Source organism: Pelodiscus sinensis, chromosome 6 (assembly GCF_049634645.1).
Source record: "Pelodiscus sinensis isolate JC-2024 chromosome 6, ASM4963464v1, whole genome shotgun sequence".
Classification (NCBI taxonomy): Eukaryota; Metazoa; Chordata; order Testudines; family Trionychidae; genus Pelodiscus; species Pelodiscus sinensis.
In genome coordinates, this window is record NC_134716.1 from 18608870 (window position 1) to 18624967 (window position 16098).

The 16098-nt window shown below is 43.6% G+C and overlaps 1 protein-coding gene across 1 annotated transcript in view; it reads right to left on the reverse strand.

The window, feature by feature from the left end:
- FOCAD (focadhesin) overlaps positions 1-16098 on the reverse strand; it is a 227524-nt gene that overhangs the window by 1423 nt on the left and 210003 nt on the right. The window contains exons 38-44 of the mRNA XM_075931485.1: positions 15016-15131; positions 8131-8388; positions 7359-7448; positions 6038-6215; positions 4778-4875; positions 3629-3880; positions 1706-1781 (exon numbers count right to left, since the gene is read on the reverse strand). Of these exons, the coding sequence (XP_075787600.1) occupies positions 1706-1781; positions 3629-3880; positions 4778-4875; positions 6038-6215; positions 7359-7448; positions 8131-8388; positions 15016-15131 (1068 nt within the window). The remainder of the gene's footprint in view (positions 1-1705; positions 1782-3628; positions 3881-4777; positions 4876-6037; positions 6216-7358; positions 7449-8130; positions 8389-15015; positions 15132-16098) is intronic.

Consider the following 16098-nt stretch of genomic DNA (forward strand, 5'->3'; position numbering starts at 1 on the left):
AAGTCTCCTCCTGCCCTGCCAGGAGAGTGTGGTGCTTAGAAGCGCTGTGCTCTCCTTGCAGGGTGGGGGCAGGGCAGAGGAAACTTCGGGTGCTCCCCCTGCCCCCAGGCCAATCAGGGCCCGTGGGTGGGGGAGTAGCAGGGCCTCCGAGGGCTGGATCAACCTGCTTGGTGGGCCGAATTTGGCCTGCGGAGGCCCTTTTGCCAACTCCTGCTGTAGACAAAGCCCAACTAGTGCTGCCTCCAGCCTCTTGTTGCTGCCATGTGAACTGCAGGACACCATGAAAGGCATCAGCTAAGGAAGCGAGTGTAATTTGTAGCAAGGGCAGATTGGTCGTATCACAACTTGCTCTTCCCAAGGGACCCAATCTGTTCATGGCCACTACAAAACTGTCCTGCAAAAGCATCCCCAAATGCACACTGGAAAAACGGTAGGAAACTGATTAGTCTTGAAGTTGTTTTACACACTTGAGGATTAGCCAGGTTACTAAAGGTTAAATAATTTTGAACTGGCTGTCAAAGCTGTAAGGCCACATTAACTGATTGGATTACTAGTCTTTCCAGGATAACACCACTGTAGGAAATGGAGAGCAAAGCTTGCACTTATACTTGAGTAACCTAGGGACATTGTGGACTCTTCATCACAGGAGATATTTAAGAGCCAGTTAGATAAACACGTGTCAGGGGTGACCTAGAAAGTGTTTGGTCCTCCCATGAGGGCAGGGGACTGGACTTGACGACCTCCTGAGGTCCCGTCCAGTTTTATGATTCTATGATTAACTGGACATTAATGAAGTTTTTGGTGTTTAACTCTATTTTATACTAAACCTGAGCGCAAAACATTATTCTATGTAGACTTTCAGTTGCATAGAGTGAGTGATAGAGAGATAAAATGAAGAATCATACAATCTGAAAAAGGATTTAAAAAGAGAAGAATGTTTAACCTGTGGAGGTTATCTTAAAACCAATATGCATTTTGGTCACAACATGTGCTGTTACCCTACAAACATCTTGCTTCTTTAACAGACTAATGCTGTTTTCCTGAGCTCAAGGAAATATCTTAATATATCTATACATTTCTTTTCTGTGGGATGACAATGACGTCATCACATCACTCTGGCATCCCACAGCTCCTCCCGCCCCCTCTCCCAGTTCTGGCTGCCACATCACACCTCCCTCCTCCCCTGTGCTGGCAGCCAGGAGGAGAGCGTGTGGGCATATGGCCTTGGAGCAGCCCCCACCCCCGGTGGCCAGGAGGCAAGCATGGGGCATGCAAGGCCTCAGCTGTGGCAGCAGCAGGGGAAAGAGGGGACCTGGGCTGACACAGTGGGAGATGGAGGTTGGGGGGGGAGGGAGAACAAGCCCGGGTTAGTGCGGTCAGCCCAGCCCTCCGTGGTGACAGAGGGAAAGAGTGGGAGAGCATGGAGTCTGGTGAGGCCTCGGAGTGGCCCCCATCATGTCCCATCCTGCTCCCCTGAGGCAAAGGGGAGAAAGCCTGGGTGGCGTGGCCCTGGCAATGGGTGTGTGTGCAGAGGCTGGGACCAGCTGCGGGTGGGGTGAGAGGTCAAGACTGGTGTGACTGCCAGACCTCCCTGGTGGCGGGGGAAGAGCCAAGCCTGTCTACCCCCACAAATGAGAAATGGCATGGTTAGCGAGCAGGGGGTACCGCCCCCTAGTAGGAATACATAAAATCAGAAATACCTTACCATTCAATAAGTCTCTGGAGGCTTGAGATAGCACTTCTTCAGGGCTCTCCATTATATTCATCAGCCAGTCAATAAACTAAGATTAAAATGAACAGCAGTCATATATTTGAAAATGTTCATATCAGAACACCAGAAATTCTCTATGACCTGTCTTAAGAAATGCACCCTACTTCAAATTTAGTCTACTCAGACAATGGCAAATCCATGAAAGTTAATTTTTGTATGACTTTTTTTTTTTTTAAACAGACAATACTTGAATTATCTGAGTGATTATCATAAGAACGGCCATGCTGGGTCAGATCAAAGGTCCACCTAGCCCAGTATCCTGTCTGCCGACAGTGGCCAATGCAAATGCCCCAGAGGGAGTGAACAGAACAGAATCATCAAGCGATTCCACCTGTGTCATCCATTTCCAGCCTCTGACAAACAGAGACTAGGGATATCAGGTGGCCCAAAGTAAATAGTCCCAGCGGTAATGTCCCCTTTGTGTATAAGAAGGGTGGGATAGGCTGACTGTGCACTGAATGAAGAAAAACTTTCTTTTGTTTGCTTAAAAACTGCTGCCTATTAATTTCATTTGGTGACTCCTAGTTCTTATATAGTGAGAATAAGTAAACAACTTTTCCTTATTCATCCTCTTCACACCACTCATGATTTTATAGACTTCTATTATATCCCCTCTTAGTCTCCTCTTTTCTAAGTTGAAAAGTCCAAGTCTTTTTAAACTCTCTTCATATGGGACCTGTTCCAAACTGCTGATTATTTTTGTTGCCCTTTTCTGAACCTTTTCTAATGCTAATATATCTTTTTTGAGATAAGGTGACCACATCTGTATGCAGTATTCAAGAGGTGGACATACCATGGTTTTATATAGAGGCAATCAGATATTCCCGTCTTATTCTCTATCCCTTTTTTAAGGATTCCTAACATGGTTTGCTTTTTTGACTGCTGCTGCACATTTAGTGGATGTTCTCAGAGAACTATTCACAATGACTCCAAGATCTCTCTCAAAGGAGCTGTAGCTAAATTAGTCCCAATCATTTTGTATGTACAGCTGGGATTATTTTTTCCAATGTCCATCACTTTACATTCACCAAAATTAAATTTTATTTGCCATTTTTTGTTGCCCAATCACTTAGTTTGGTGATCTCTTTTTGAAGCTCTTCACAGTCTGCTTTGGTCTTAACTATCTTGAGCAGTTCGGTATCATCTGCAAATTTTGCCACCTCACTGTTTACCCCTTTCTGCAGATCATTTATAAATAGGTTGAATAGGATTGGCCCCAGGACAAACGCTTGGGGGACCCCCTAGTTATCTCTCTCCACTCTGAAAAAGTACTATTCCCCAGCTCAGTGGGGAATCCACCCGTAACATGCTGAGCTCTCGGGGCTCCATCTCCCTGTTCTGCACTACTTCCTACCCACTTTTCAAATGTCAGGATCTTTCCCACTTATGTCCTCTGGGGTGGGTGCTTCCCCTGTACTGGCTGGCCTCTGCTGCGCCTGCGCCTCCTCCTCCCGAGCTCTGGCAGCAGTTCCTTCTTCTGCAGTGGCCAGCCCTGACTGAGCTGCTCCACTGGCCTTTATACTTGTCCTTCAGTTGGACCATGCCCAGCAGGGCTGGTTAACCCCTGCAGGCCCAGTTGGTACACCCTGTCTCACACACCCAACTCTTAAGTGTTCTTAATCTTCTTGTAACTCAATTTAACACCTTGTAACTTACTTTTTTTTAATTAAGTTATATCTGACTGTGATAAAGAAAAACTAGACCTCAAGTTAGGTGCACAGATAGAGGAAATATCACCAGTCTCACATAAGACCAGAGCTAACTCCATTGAGGACTGAGGGTGATCCAACATCTTCAGGAAGTGCTTAGCATCTTGCAAAATCAGGCCTTTAGAAAGTAAATTACATGCAGCTTTACCTTTTGTGTTTGTTCTTTCCAAGGCTCTTTAGCCAGCAAAAGCTGCATGCTGTTTGGAAGGAGAGTCAGAGTCTCCTGCACAGAAAGCTTTTCAATTGGATGCTTGCCAAAATCATCTGCAGACAATTCCAGCAGTATTTCTTTGTGTTTCCATGGTGACCAGCTGGCACTGAGGCCAAGCAGCAGTGGTGTAGCATGGTCAGCCCAGGCAACCACAGAAGCTGCAAATACCCACAACAAGAAGTCTACAGCCTAAACGGGAAACAGGAATGTTTAGTTCATTAGTTCAACAATAATGAAAAACAATATTATAATATCTTATTCTCCAGGATAAAGCCTATGCAGTTGAAGATTTAAACTTTAAAAGAGTCCATTTAAGGCAGTTTAATGGACTGGTTTTTTGTTCTTTAAAGTAGTAAAACAGTATTTAAAAACTAAATACTACAATCCTTAAGCAAAGGAAGTAAATAGAAACATTTCTGAAACAGACTTCTTTTGCAATGGACTTATTAATTTTTAAACCATAATGGAAAATAATGCTTATGGACAAGCATTCCATCATCTGGAATCCTGCTTCACGAAGCAGCCAATAGCTGATGCTCTAGGATGATCAGACACACATTCACCACAACTGCACCCGGCGAATAGTTCTATCCTATATAGCAAAGGAATGGCTTCTCTCTGATGTCTGCAGCAACAAACTGATGTCCCCAAAGCATGAGATTTAAGTACGTCACAAAACATAACTGTAAATAATACTGGTAGCTTTGAAACAGTCCAACCCTTGTACAAACTGTACCTGCGGTACTCTGACCTACTGAGACAATGAATGCCACAGATCAATTAAAATACTGTAAAGGAGCTTTTCCCTTGTAATTGTTCTAAGTGTTCCGAGTTCTACATCATACTGTTCCCCTTTATATTATGTAAGTGGTTTTACAGGTTAGGTGCTAGATTTACTTAAGATATTTAAAAAAATATTACATTTTAAAAGCCTTGTGTGGACAATCAGTGATTTTCCATATGGAAATAAGAGGACATTATTGTAAAAGAAAAAGTGAGGGAATAACACCTGTTCTTTGGAAAGGACAAATTACACCAGAAACCATTTCCCCTCTGAAAACTACGTATTATCTTAACAGCATGTACCTCTTTAATATCCACATTTTGTATAGATATTGACTTGTAAGCAACATTTCTGATATAGCCCATAAATTCTAGCAGCCAGTCCATTCTCTTCAACACTCCTGTAAGAACAAGAATAGTGTCTTACAAAAATGCTAGCATATATCCCTTTTTACAAAGAAAATATAGTACCAGGAATCACTACAGCAATCAAACAGCAGGACAGAGGAGGAATAATAGCAACAATCATAACATTTAATTTTTGTGAGCCCATGCCAAAGGCATATAATCCCCTTAACACCTGAACCTCACATTATAACACAGGCAATGTTGCTGTAATAATCCTTAGAACTCACAAATTAACAACAGTACACTGAAAAAGATAATGAAAAAAAATACATCTTTCAAAATAATTCTATCCTGCAGATCTGCTCTGTGGACATCTCACATGGATTCCTAATTGTGATAATCCAACACTTACACATAAAAGATTCTTAATTATGACATTCCAACATTAACACATAAAAGATCACCCTCCCTCAATCAAACTAACATAGGCTTTGCAACTGAGTCCAGTGCATATTGGGCTAGAAACTGGGGAGTATAGGAAAGTGTGTGTAAAACTTTGTCCTTTGAGCAATAAAATCAATATAGTTTCTATATGCCTAATCAAGTAGTCTCAATGATTGGTTCAAGGAACCTCCCAGTAATTAAGGGCATACCACTATATAACCCTAGCCTTAACTTTCCTTCCCTGTAACTGCCTGAGTTTTTGTTAGAGGTACCAAAATCAATAATGCTCTTTCCACCAATCAGACTTGGCTAAACCCAAACTCAGCCCCACCTTCTTTATTCAAACAAAACACCAGGTATTTTCAGCGGGACTATTTACTTTGTTCTCTGTTCCTTCCTAGCTTACCTCGCAATTGCTCTTTTTATCACTTTGTGCTACTCTTAGTTTTGTGTCTTCTTTCATTCATCTCACTTCCTACATACTAGCTAGCATTCCTTATTTCAATTAAACCCACCACTTTACAAGTCCTTCAGAGATGACATCTGAAGTCCTTTCCATTTAAACGCCTATCCTTTTGTATGTGTGAAAATTAGATTTTAAAATTTGGAGAGCAATGACCTTGTAGTTTTTGTCTTTAAATCATCACATCCATTTCTAATACTTTAGAAATAATACTTATCACATCTAGAAAGATTTGACTGGACCAAAACTTAAAGTAATCTGTGCAGATTCATTAAGCTTTTTCATTTCTTTCTTCGGTGTGGCCTTACCTGTGTTTTCATGACTTATAATTCGGGCATGGTAGAAACCATGCAACAACATCCATGCAATAGTTTCTTTCTGCTGACATCTTACTGCAGTACCAATCACATCATTCAAGCTCAACAAAGGCAATCGGCCTTGAGAAACTAAATGAACTTTGATGAAGGTGGCCTTTTCTACATTGTTCTGCAAAAGCAACAAAAACTTGAAGTACAACATTCTTCTTGCTGTAAAAGATACTATTATATCTCTGTAGAGACATGAGAGGAATCCTTCAGTCATTAAGCCAGCTGATTTCTTTTCTTTTCTGGGGGGGGGGGGAGGGGTGAGATTGAGGGCAGGGGACAGGTTAAATGGATTGGGTAGGAGACATTAAAAAATACATATCAAGTGATCAAACGGGGTCATATAATAGCACATGAAATGTACATAGGTCAGTACAACCAGACTCTGCTTACATTTGTAAACAATGATTAGTACTTATGGAAGAGGTGTGACATCCCTGATTTTTAAGTCTTATTTGTACATAACGGGAACAACATGGGCTGCAGCAATGCATATTTTCTCACATTGCTTTTCCAGTTCTATTTCCTGTCAATAGAGTCTGCCACCAAGGGTACCATGCTGGTTATGTGATATGGATGCTTGCATATGAGGGGGCTTCATCTGAAATCACCAACTTATTTCACAGAGGTCACTTCATCACCAGATCATAACTTATGATAACTGTCAATCTCATATCTATTTGAGTGAGTAACCTGAAGTTTCAAAGCTTCTTTCATTATCCTCCTCAGCCATCCTGACCAACAAACTATTTTGAACGCATTTGAAATATAGTGCGGTGAATCTATAATACTGGCAAGTGTGAAATCAAAAAACTGCAAAACACTTGTTACATTTTGCAAGAGTGTGTAAAGGATTCATCAGCTCAAATGCAGTGGATTACGACATTACATTTAGTCTATTTAAAGAATCCTATAGCTAATCTAAAGAAGAGGGTTAGTCTTGTGGTTAAACTACTGATTCAGGAGACCTAGTTTATGTTACTGACTGTGCTACAGATTTTCTGTATGAATTTGGGGCAGTCATTTGGGGACAGATTCAAAGCCCACGGAATCCAATAGATGTTTTCCCCATCACCTCCATTTCTCATTTGTAAATTGAGAATAATGATACCACCACACAGAGCTGTTGTAAGGATACATTCATCAACATTTGTGAGGTGTTAAAATATTCAGGGTGATGTGTAAAACTGTAAAGTACCTCTTCATCCCATACATAACCATGTGTTAGGAGAATTCTAGAAGCCTAGAATGAAACACAAATTACCTTAGCGAACTGGGCAATCCGGCCAACTTCCACATCTGTCATTTCTGAGAGACATTTTGCTACCTCAGTGTACATCTCCACTTCACTTCTCTGGAAAAAGAAAAAGGCATGAATGTTTGTACATGGATAACTGTATTATAACACCATTAAAGTAACAAAGAACCTAGCGGCCTTTATTCATGGTTCATTTAATAAAGTTTCTAAGTAAAATGAAACCGAAAAATTTCTCACTTATTTTGCATTTATGTTGAATTTGAATGTAATCAATTTTACTATTACAAAAAAAGATGGAAACTTCTAAAGGAAAGTGTTTTTCCTTTGGTGTATTTTCTGTTTGCTGCCCTAAAGGAATTAATGATTGAGACATTTTTCTGGCTAAAAATGTTTCTTTTCACTGACTGTTCTCTGCTTCCATTCCAACAATTATTTTACCTCAGTACAAATTCTATATTTTTTTATTTGCCTAATTTTTGAGAGGCAAATTCCACTGCAACTTTGGTTTTATATTTCACCATATGCTAAAGAAGATCTGAAGAAATGTTCACTGGAATGGTATTATTTACCCAAAACTCCTCTTTCAAATTTTAAATCCAATTGCTCAGTGTAGATTTACTGAAAAAAATGAAATGTTTTGCCAACAGCAGAAAGATCAGGCAAACATCTTATAGTGGCTTTTTTATCCTTCCCATTCAGCCTTGCTTCCTAAAGCTTCCCTACCCATAAACCCATTCTTAACATTCTGTATTAGAATATGAGTATTTACATCTCTTACCTGAATCTCATTTGGTAAAAGCTCAAATATCTTCTCCACAGCCTGGCACAGAAGGGTCCAACAGTGTTGGGCAGGGCTTGGAAGTTTCATAGCTTGGTTGAGTCCTTGTAAAATATTCTGGCAAAGCTCATGATTTTTTGAATGCTTAGTTTCAAAATGCTGTACTAAAAACACTTCAGTAAAAGTCTGTAGTTTGTCTTCTGCAACATGTTTCATCCACAGGGACAAAGAATTAAAAAGATATTTCCTGGTTTTCATCTGAAAGGAAATATAGAGCATTACCGGACATTGGTCATTTTCAAAGTCTTTTTTACTGACTTATATAATTAAATGCTATTGTCTCACGGTTCTCAAGGTGTTTCCTTTTATAAGTATAGGGAATACTACTAACATTGAGGTAACTAACTAGTTATTAGAGCCAAAATTGGGAAGTTTAAAATGGCTCTAGAACAGTGGTTTTCAAACTTTTTTTCTCATGACCCAGTTGAAGAAATTGTTGATGTGCACGATCCAACATAATTTGGACTAAAGCGCAGCTCCAGGGTGGGGTTGAGGATGAGAGCTTTGGGCTGTAGGAGGGGAATCACACTTTGTGTGAGTGTGTGGGGGGTCAGAGCTGGGGCTAGAGGGGCTTACCTCGGGCGGCTCCCTGTCAGCAGTGCAGGGGGACTGCTAAGGCAGCTTCCTGCTCCTTCTGGCACCACAGATCATGTTGCGCCACAGAAGCAGCCAGCAGCAGGTTCCCAGCAAATGGGAGTTCAGAGCTAGTGCTTAGGGCAAGAGCAATGTGCGGAGGAGCCCTGTGCACTTTCCCTTCCCTCCTCCACCGCCAGGAGCTGGGCCTGCTGCTAGCCGCTTCTAGGGCACAGTGCAGTCTGCAGTGCCAAGACATGCATGTAGTCTGCCTTAGCATCCCCGCTGGTCACCTGATTACCCTGCAGCAATGAGACCCAGTGCCTGACATTCCGCGACCCGGTATTGGGTCACAACTTCTAGTTTGAAAACCACTGCTCTAGAATACAGTACACAGAACAGCACAAAACTTCATCTTCCCATAAGATCTACAGCAGGGAGCAGAAGAGATTTACCAGCAACTCAACTAGTTTCTCTCTTCTATGCTAAAAATTTTGGACTCCACCCTCTTAGTTTTAGACCCAAACCTCTGTTGCCCCTCAGCTATAGAAAAAAGGGAACATTTTCGTAACTATCCCCTCCCTCCTCCAAAACCGACTGGAACTTGAGGCCCTTTTGAATTTTTTTATCCCAAAAAAAGGATAGATGCTTCTCCCACTTCTTTAGTATTGCCAATTATTTGTATTATCATAGTACCTAAAAACACTAGTTGAAACAAGTATCAGAGGGGTAGCCGTGTTAGTCTGAATCTGCAAAAGCGGCGAGGAGTCCTGTGGCACCCTATAGGCTAACTGAAGTGTAGGAGCATAAGTTTTTGTGGGCAAAGACCCACTTCGTCAGATGCATGTAGTAGAAATTTCCAGAGGCAGGTATAAATATGCAGGCCAGGATCAGGCTGGAGATGACGAGGTGGATCCAATCAAGGAGGATGAGGCCCACTTCTAGCAGCTGATCTGGAGGTGTGAATTCCAAGAGAGCAGAAGCTGCTTTTGTAGCTAGCAAGCCATTCACAGTCTTTGTTTAATCCAGAGTTGATTGTGTCAAACTTGAAGATGAACTGTAGCTCAGCAGTTTCTCTTTGAAGTCTGGTCCTGAAGTTTTTTTGCTGCAGGATGGCTACTTTTACATCTGCAATTGTGTGTCCAGGAAGATTGAAGTGTTCCCCTACAGGTTTTTGTATGTTGCCATTCCTAATATCAGATTTGTGTCCATTGATTCTTTTACGTAGGGACTGTCCAGTTTGGCCGATGTATATAGCAGTGGGACATTGTTGGCACATGATGGCCTATATTACGTTGGTAGATGTGCAGGAGAACGTACCAGTGACAGTATGGCTGATCTGGTTAGGTCCTGTGATGGTGTTGCTGGTGTATATATGTGGGCAGAGTTGGCACCGAGGTTTGTTGCAAGGATTGGTTCCTGAGTTCGAGTTATTATGGTGCGGTGTGTAGTTGCTGGTGAGAATATGCTTCAGGTTGGCGGGTTGTCTGTGGGCAAGGACCGGCCTACCTCCCAAGGCTTGTGAAAGCGAGGGATCATTGTCCAGGATGGGTTGTAGATCACTAATGATGCGTTGGAGAGGTTTTAGCTGGGGACTGTAGGTGATGGCCAGTGGTGTTCTGTTGGTTTCTTTCTTGGGTTTGTCCCGTAGCAGGAGGCTTCTGGGTACACGTCTGGCTCTGTCAATCTGTCTCCTCACTTCCTCGTGTGCGTATCGCAGTTTACAGAATGCTTGTTGAAGATCTTGTAGGTGTAGGTCTCTGTCTGAGGGTTTGGAGCATATGTGGTGTGTCCGGGATGGAAGCTGGAGGCATGCAGGTAAGTGTAGCGGTTAGTAGGTTTTCGGTATAGGGTGGTATTGATGTGACTGTCACTTATTTGTACCGTGGTGTCCAGGAAATGGACCTCCCGTGTAGATTGATCCATGCTGAGGTTGATGGTGGGGTGGAAACTGTTGAAATCATGGTGAAATTCTTCCAGAGTCTCCTTCCCATGGGTCCAGATGATGAAGATGTCATCGATGTAGCGCAGGTAGAGAAGGGGTGTAAGTGGACGGGAGCTGAGGAAGTGTTGTTCCAGGTCAGCCATAAAAATGTTGGCGTATTGTGGGGCCATGCTGGTGCCCATAGCAGTGCCACTGGTCTGAAGGTATATGTTGTCACCAAATCTGAAATAGTTGTGTGTGAGGATAAATTCACAGAGTTCAGCCACCAGTTGTGCTGTGGCATCATCAGGGATACTGTTCCTGACACCTTGTACTCCATCTGCATGTGGGATGTTTGTGTAGAGAGCCTCTACATCCATGGTGGCTAGGATGGTGTTTTCTGGAAGATCACCTATGCATTGTAGTTTTCTCAGGAAATTCGTAGTGTCACGGAGGTAACTGGGAGTGCTGGTGGCGTAGGGTCTGAGCAGAGAGTCCACATAGCCAGACAGTCCTTCAGTGAGAGTTCCAATGCCCGAGATGATGGGGCCTCCGGGATTTCCAGGTTTGTGGATCTTGGGTAATAGATAGAACAACCCTGGTCGGGGCTCTAAGGATGTGTCTATTTGTTCCTGTGCTTGTGTAGGGAGTGTCCTGAGCAGATGGTGCAGTTTCTTAGTGTATTCCTTAGTGGGATCTGAGGAAAGTGGCCTGTAGAATTTGATATTGGAGAGTTGTCTGGCAGCCTCCTTTAGGTAGTCAGGCCTGTTCATGATGACAACAGCACCTCCTTTGTCAGCCTCTTTGATTATAATGTCAGAGTTGTTCCGGAGGCTGTGGATGGCATTGCGTTCTGCACGACCGAGGTTACCAGGCAAGCAATGCTGTTTTTCCACAATTTCTGCCTGTGCACGTCGGCAGAAGCATTCTATGTAGAGGTCCAGACTGTCATTTCGGCCCTCAGGAGGAGTCCATATGGAGTTGTTCTTCTTGTGCTCTTGGTGGGAAGGTATCTGTGTGTCAGTGCACTGTTCAGTGTTGTGTTGCAAGTATTCCTTGAGACAGAGACGGCAAAAGTAGGCTTCCAGATCACTGCAGAACTGTATCATGTTAGTGGGGGTGGCGGGGAAAAAGAGAATCCCCGAGATAGAACAGATTCTTCTGCCGGGCTGAGTGTGTACTTCGAGAGATTGACGATATTGCTGGGTGAGTTAGGGGTACCACTGTTGTGGCCTCATGTGGTAGGTAGGATTTTAGACAGCTTACAGTCCTTTTTCCTCTGTAGAGAAGTGAAGTGTGTAATGTAGATCTCCTGTCTTATTTTAGTAAAGTCCACTTGTGCGGAAGGTTGGTGTTTTATGAGAGACTCCAGATTGGAGAGCTCTTTTTTGATGTTTTCCTGTTTGCTGTACAGAATGCTGATCAGGTGGTTCCTCAGTTTTTTTGATAGTATATGGCATAATCTCTCACTGTAGTCTGTGCAGTATGTAGATAGCAATGGATTTTTCACCTTCAGTCCATTTAGTATAATGTCCATCCATTTGCATTTGGAGAGAAAGATGATATCTGTTTGCACTTGTGCAAGTTTCTTCACGAGATTGATAGATTTCCACTCCATACGGCTAAATGCAGTGCCTTGCATGGTGTCAAGTATCAGAGGGGTAGCTGTGTTAGTCTGAATCTGCAAAAGCGGCGAGGAGTTGCATAGGTGATCTTCCAGAAAACACCATCCTAGCCACCATGGATGTAGAGGCTCTCTATACAAACATCCCACATGCAGATGGAGTACAAGCTATCAGGATCAGTATCCCTGATGATGCCACAGCACAACTGGTGGCTGAACTCTGTGAATTTATCCTCACACACAACTATTTCAGATTTGGTGACAACAAATACCTTCAGACCAGTGGCACTGCTATGGGCACCAGCATGGCCCCACAATACGCCAACATTTTTATGGCTGGGGGGCCCCCCAGCAGACCAGGGAGATGCGGAACAAAGCCGCGGAAGAACCGGGTGGCAGGACCACGGCGCATCTGGGCAGTCCCACCGCCCGCATCCTCCGGGGCGAGAAAAGCCCCGTTCGTAAGTACGGATCCGACGTAAGTCAGATCCGCATAACTCGGGGACTGCCTGTATGTGCTGGTGAAGGGTAACAACTGATGAATTGCAAGTCTTGATAAAGCTGAATATTCTTGAACATAAGCCACCCCAAAACATAATCAGATAAATTTATTTAAATTTTTGTATTAATTGGTCATCTGAAGTGATTTTGATTAGGTTTTAATAATTTTGTGTAGAAAAAATGACTGGTTTTCCTGTTATACTTAATGGACTTCAAATCCAGTTACTGTTGTCATTTATGGTTGGAAAATACTTCATGATGTTTGTGTATAAATCACAAAGATGATCTGCAATGTCCTGGTCAGGAGGAAGAGTACAGGAGAAAGCTTGAGAACATTACAGGCGGGAGTTGGGGCAGGGTGTCTGGCCAGGAGGGAGGGTAGAGGAGAGGTCTTGGGGCAGAGTGTCAGAGCAAGCTGGGAATGCAGGGTCTTGGCAGAGGGAGGGGACTGAGGGGGATTTGGGTGCAGGGTCTGGGTGTCTTGAAGGGGAGCAGCAGAGCCCGAGAGTGCCCCAAAGTGGGGGGACAGCAGAGCCTGAGCACACCCCAGGTGGGGGGGGGGAGGTGGCAGAGCCTGAGTATGCCCCACGTGGAGGTGGGGAGCAGCAGAGCCAGAGCACACCCCAGGTGGGGGGGGGCCGGCAGAGCCCGAGCGCGCTTCAGGTGTGTGTGTGGGGGGGGGGAGACACGCGGCAGAGTCCAAGCCGGGTTTGAAGCAGGTAGCAGTTTAAAAACTGCAAGGTCCAAGAGCAGCTCCTTGGCTCCAGCCACCCCTCCCGCTCCCAGGAGCAGCAGCTGCCGCTGAAAAAGCTGTCGCCTGCACACATGGAAGAAGAGGAGAAGGAGGCTGCCCAACATGGGAGGCTCCATGGGACAGGGGCCATCCTGCGGGGTGGGGAGGGGCCAGCCGCAGTGGTGCGCCCGCCCCCGCCGGCAAAGCTCCAATGGGAGCAGGGGGCAGGGAAGTAGAGTTTTAGAGCCCATACTGATTCCACAACTCGATTCCTACTTTTGCAGGGGGCAGAGAAGTAGAGTTTTTTCGGGGAACCCTCAGTTTTACTTCGCGGAACCCCGGAGTTCCGCAGAACACCATTTGGGAAACACAGCACTAACCCATGGAGAAATGGAAGATTATACTAGGGATGTCACATAACATGGAATTGAATAATCATATAACCACATGAAATATTAGGGTTACACTGCTATTCGATAGTTGACAGGGATGGCAGCCAGTGCATTCCTGGCTCCACTCCCAGGGAGCCCCCTACTAACATACGCTGCTGACTCTATCAGAGAGAGAGGATGCCAAAGCAGCCTCTGTGGGGAGCCTCTTGAAAGCCAGCTCCCCAGATGTATTGGCTTCTGCCTGCCCCTCACCAGCAGCGCAGAGGTGGGGGGAGTAGGTGGATCCAGTGCTTGTGGGGAACTGGCTTTTAAGCCAGCTCTTCATGGACACTGGCTCCCGCTACCTGCCCTCCTTGCTGCCTCTGATACAGAGGCAGCAAAGGGGGCGAGGGAAGCAGGTAGTCAACAAGATTAATAGATAAGACTAGGCTTATTAGTTAATCCTGTAGTTGTCTACACATTGACACCCCTAGATTATATACTAAAACAAGCAAAATTTTCTTTTAATGATTCTGGGCCAACTTCTCAGCTGATGTAGATCAGCATAGATTCCTTCAAAGTCATCTGAGCTACATCATTCACCCTAGGTAAGGCTGATGTGGAATTTCGCAGGGTTTCTACAGGACTAATTTCATGATTTGGGGAGGGCCTTGTAGAGCCCATACTGATGCCACAACTTGATTCCCACTTTTCATCTGAAGTTAACATCAATTTTGGTACTAATCCTTTCAAATATATAAGGATTAATCTACAGAAACTAAAAGGAAGGAAAACAAGATAAATAACTAACAAATAAGTAAATACATAGATGATGGAAGGTTTTAAGTCTGCCTTGAATTTGAAATCTCTGGCATAAGTAATTTCAGAGCCACTAAAAGCCATTTGCAGATATAACAGAACTTTTAGAAAATTCTGCACAAATGTCACTGTGTGTTTGGTGGAGATGCAGGGCTGGAATAGTAAGCATTTAAGTGCACATGATCAAGATATGCTGTCCTGTGTAAGCAAGGTTGTACACAAAAAAAGAGGATACAGAATTCATAAGCTTTCTAGAGTTCAATGCTGATCTAATACGTACACTGAGACTGTAGACTAAAGGTGGCACTATCCACCTCCCCAAGAGCATTGCAGCACTCTGAGCTGATTGAGCCTGGGTCACTGAAAGTTCAATACATAGTTGCTGAATCTCTTCACCTAAAGGGGAAGAAAGTAAACAGGTTACAATGCAATTCTTTTAAGCTCTCAGTTTGTTCTAAAGATATAATGCAGAAAAAAATGAAGATAAGTGTTTTTATTCTAGAAGAAATAGGTTTGGTTTCTTGTGACATTGGAAAAGGTTCAGAAAAGGTCAACAAAAATCATTAGGGGTTTGGAACAGGTTCCATGTGAAGAGAGGTTAAAAAGACCAGGGCTACGTCTAGACTGGCATGATTTTCCGGAAATGCTTTTAACAGAAAAGTTTTCCATTAAAAGCATTTTCGGAAAAGAGCGTCTAGATTCCGCAAAAGCACTTTTTGTGGAAAAGCGTCCATGCCAATCTAGACGCGCTTTTCCGCAAAAAAGCCCCGATCGCCATTTTCGCAATCGGGGCTTTTTTGCAGAAAATAAATCTGGGCTGTCTAAACTGGCCCTTTTGCGCAAAAGGACTTTTGCACGAATGGGAGCAGCATAGTATTTCCGCAAAAACACTGACAATCTTACATGAGATCGTCAGTGCTTTTGTGGAAATTCAAGCGGCCAGTGTAGACAGCTGGCAAGTTTTTCCGGAAAAGTGGCTGATTTTCCAGAAAAACTGGCCAGTCTAGACACAGCCCAGGAGTTTTCATCTTAGAAAAGAGGAGACCAAGGGAGGATATGATAGAGGTCTATAAAATCATGACTGGTGTGGAAAAAGTGAATAAGAGAAAGTTATTTACTTGTTTCCATAACATAAGAACTAGGAGTCACCAAATGAAATTAATAGATAGAAGATTTAAAACAAACAAAAGGAAGTTTTTCTTCATGCAGTGCACAGTCAATCTGTGCAACTCCTTGCCAGAGGATGTTGTGAAGACCAGGACTTTACCAGGGTTCAAAAAATAATTAGATAGATTCATGGAGGTTAGGTCCATTAATGGCTATTAGCCAGGATGGGTAGGAATGGTGTGTCTAGTATCTGTGT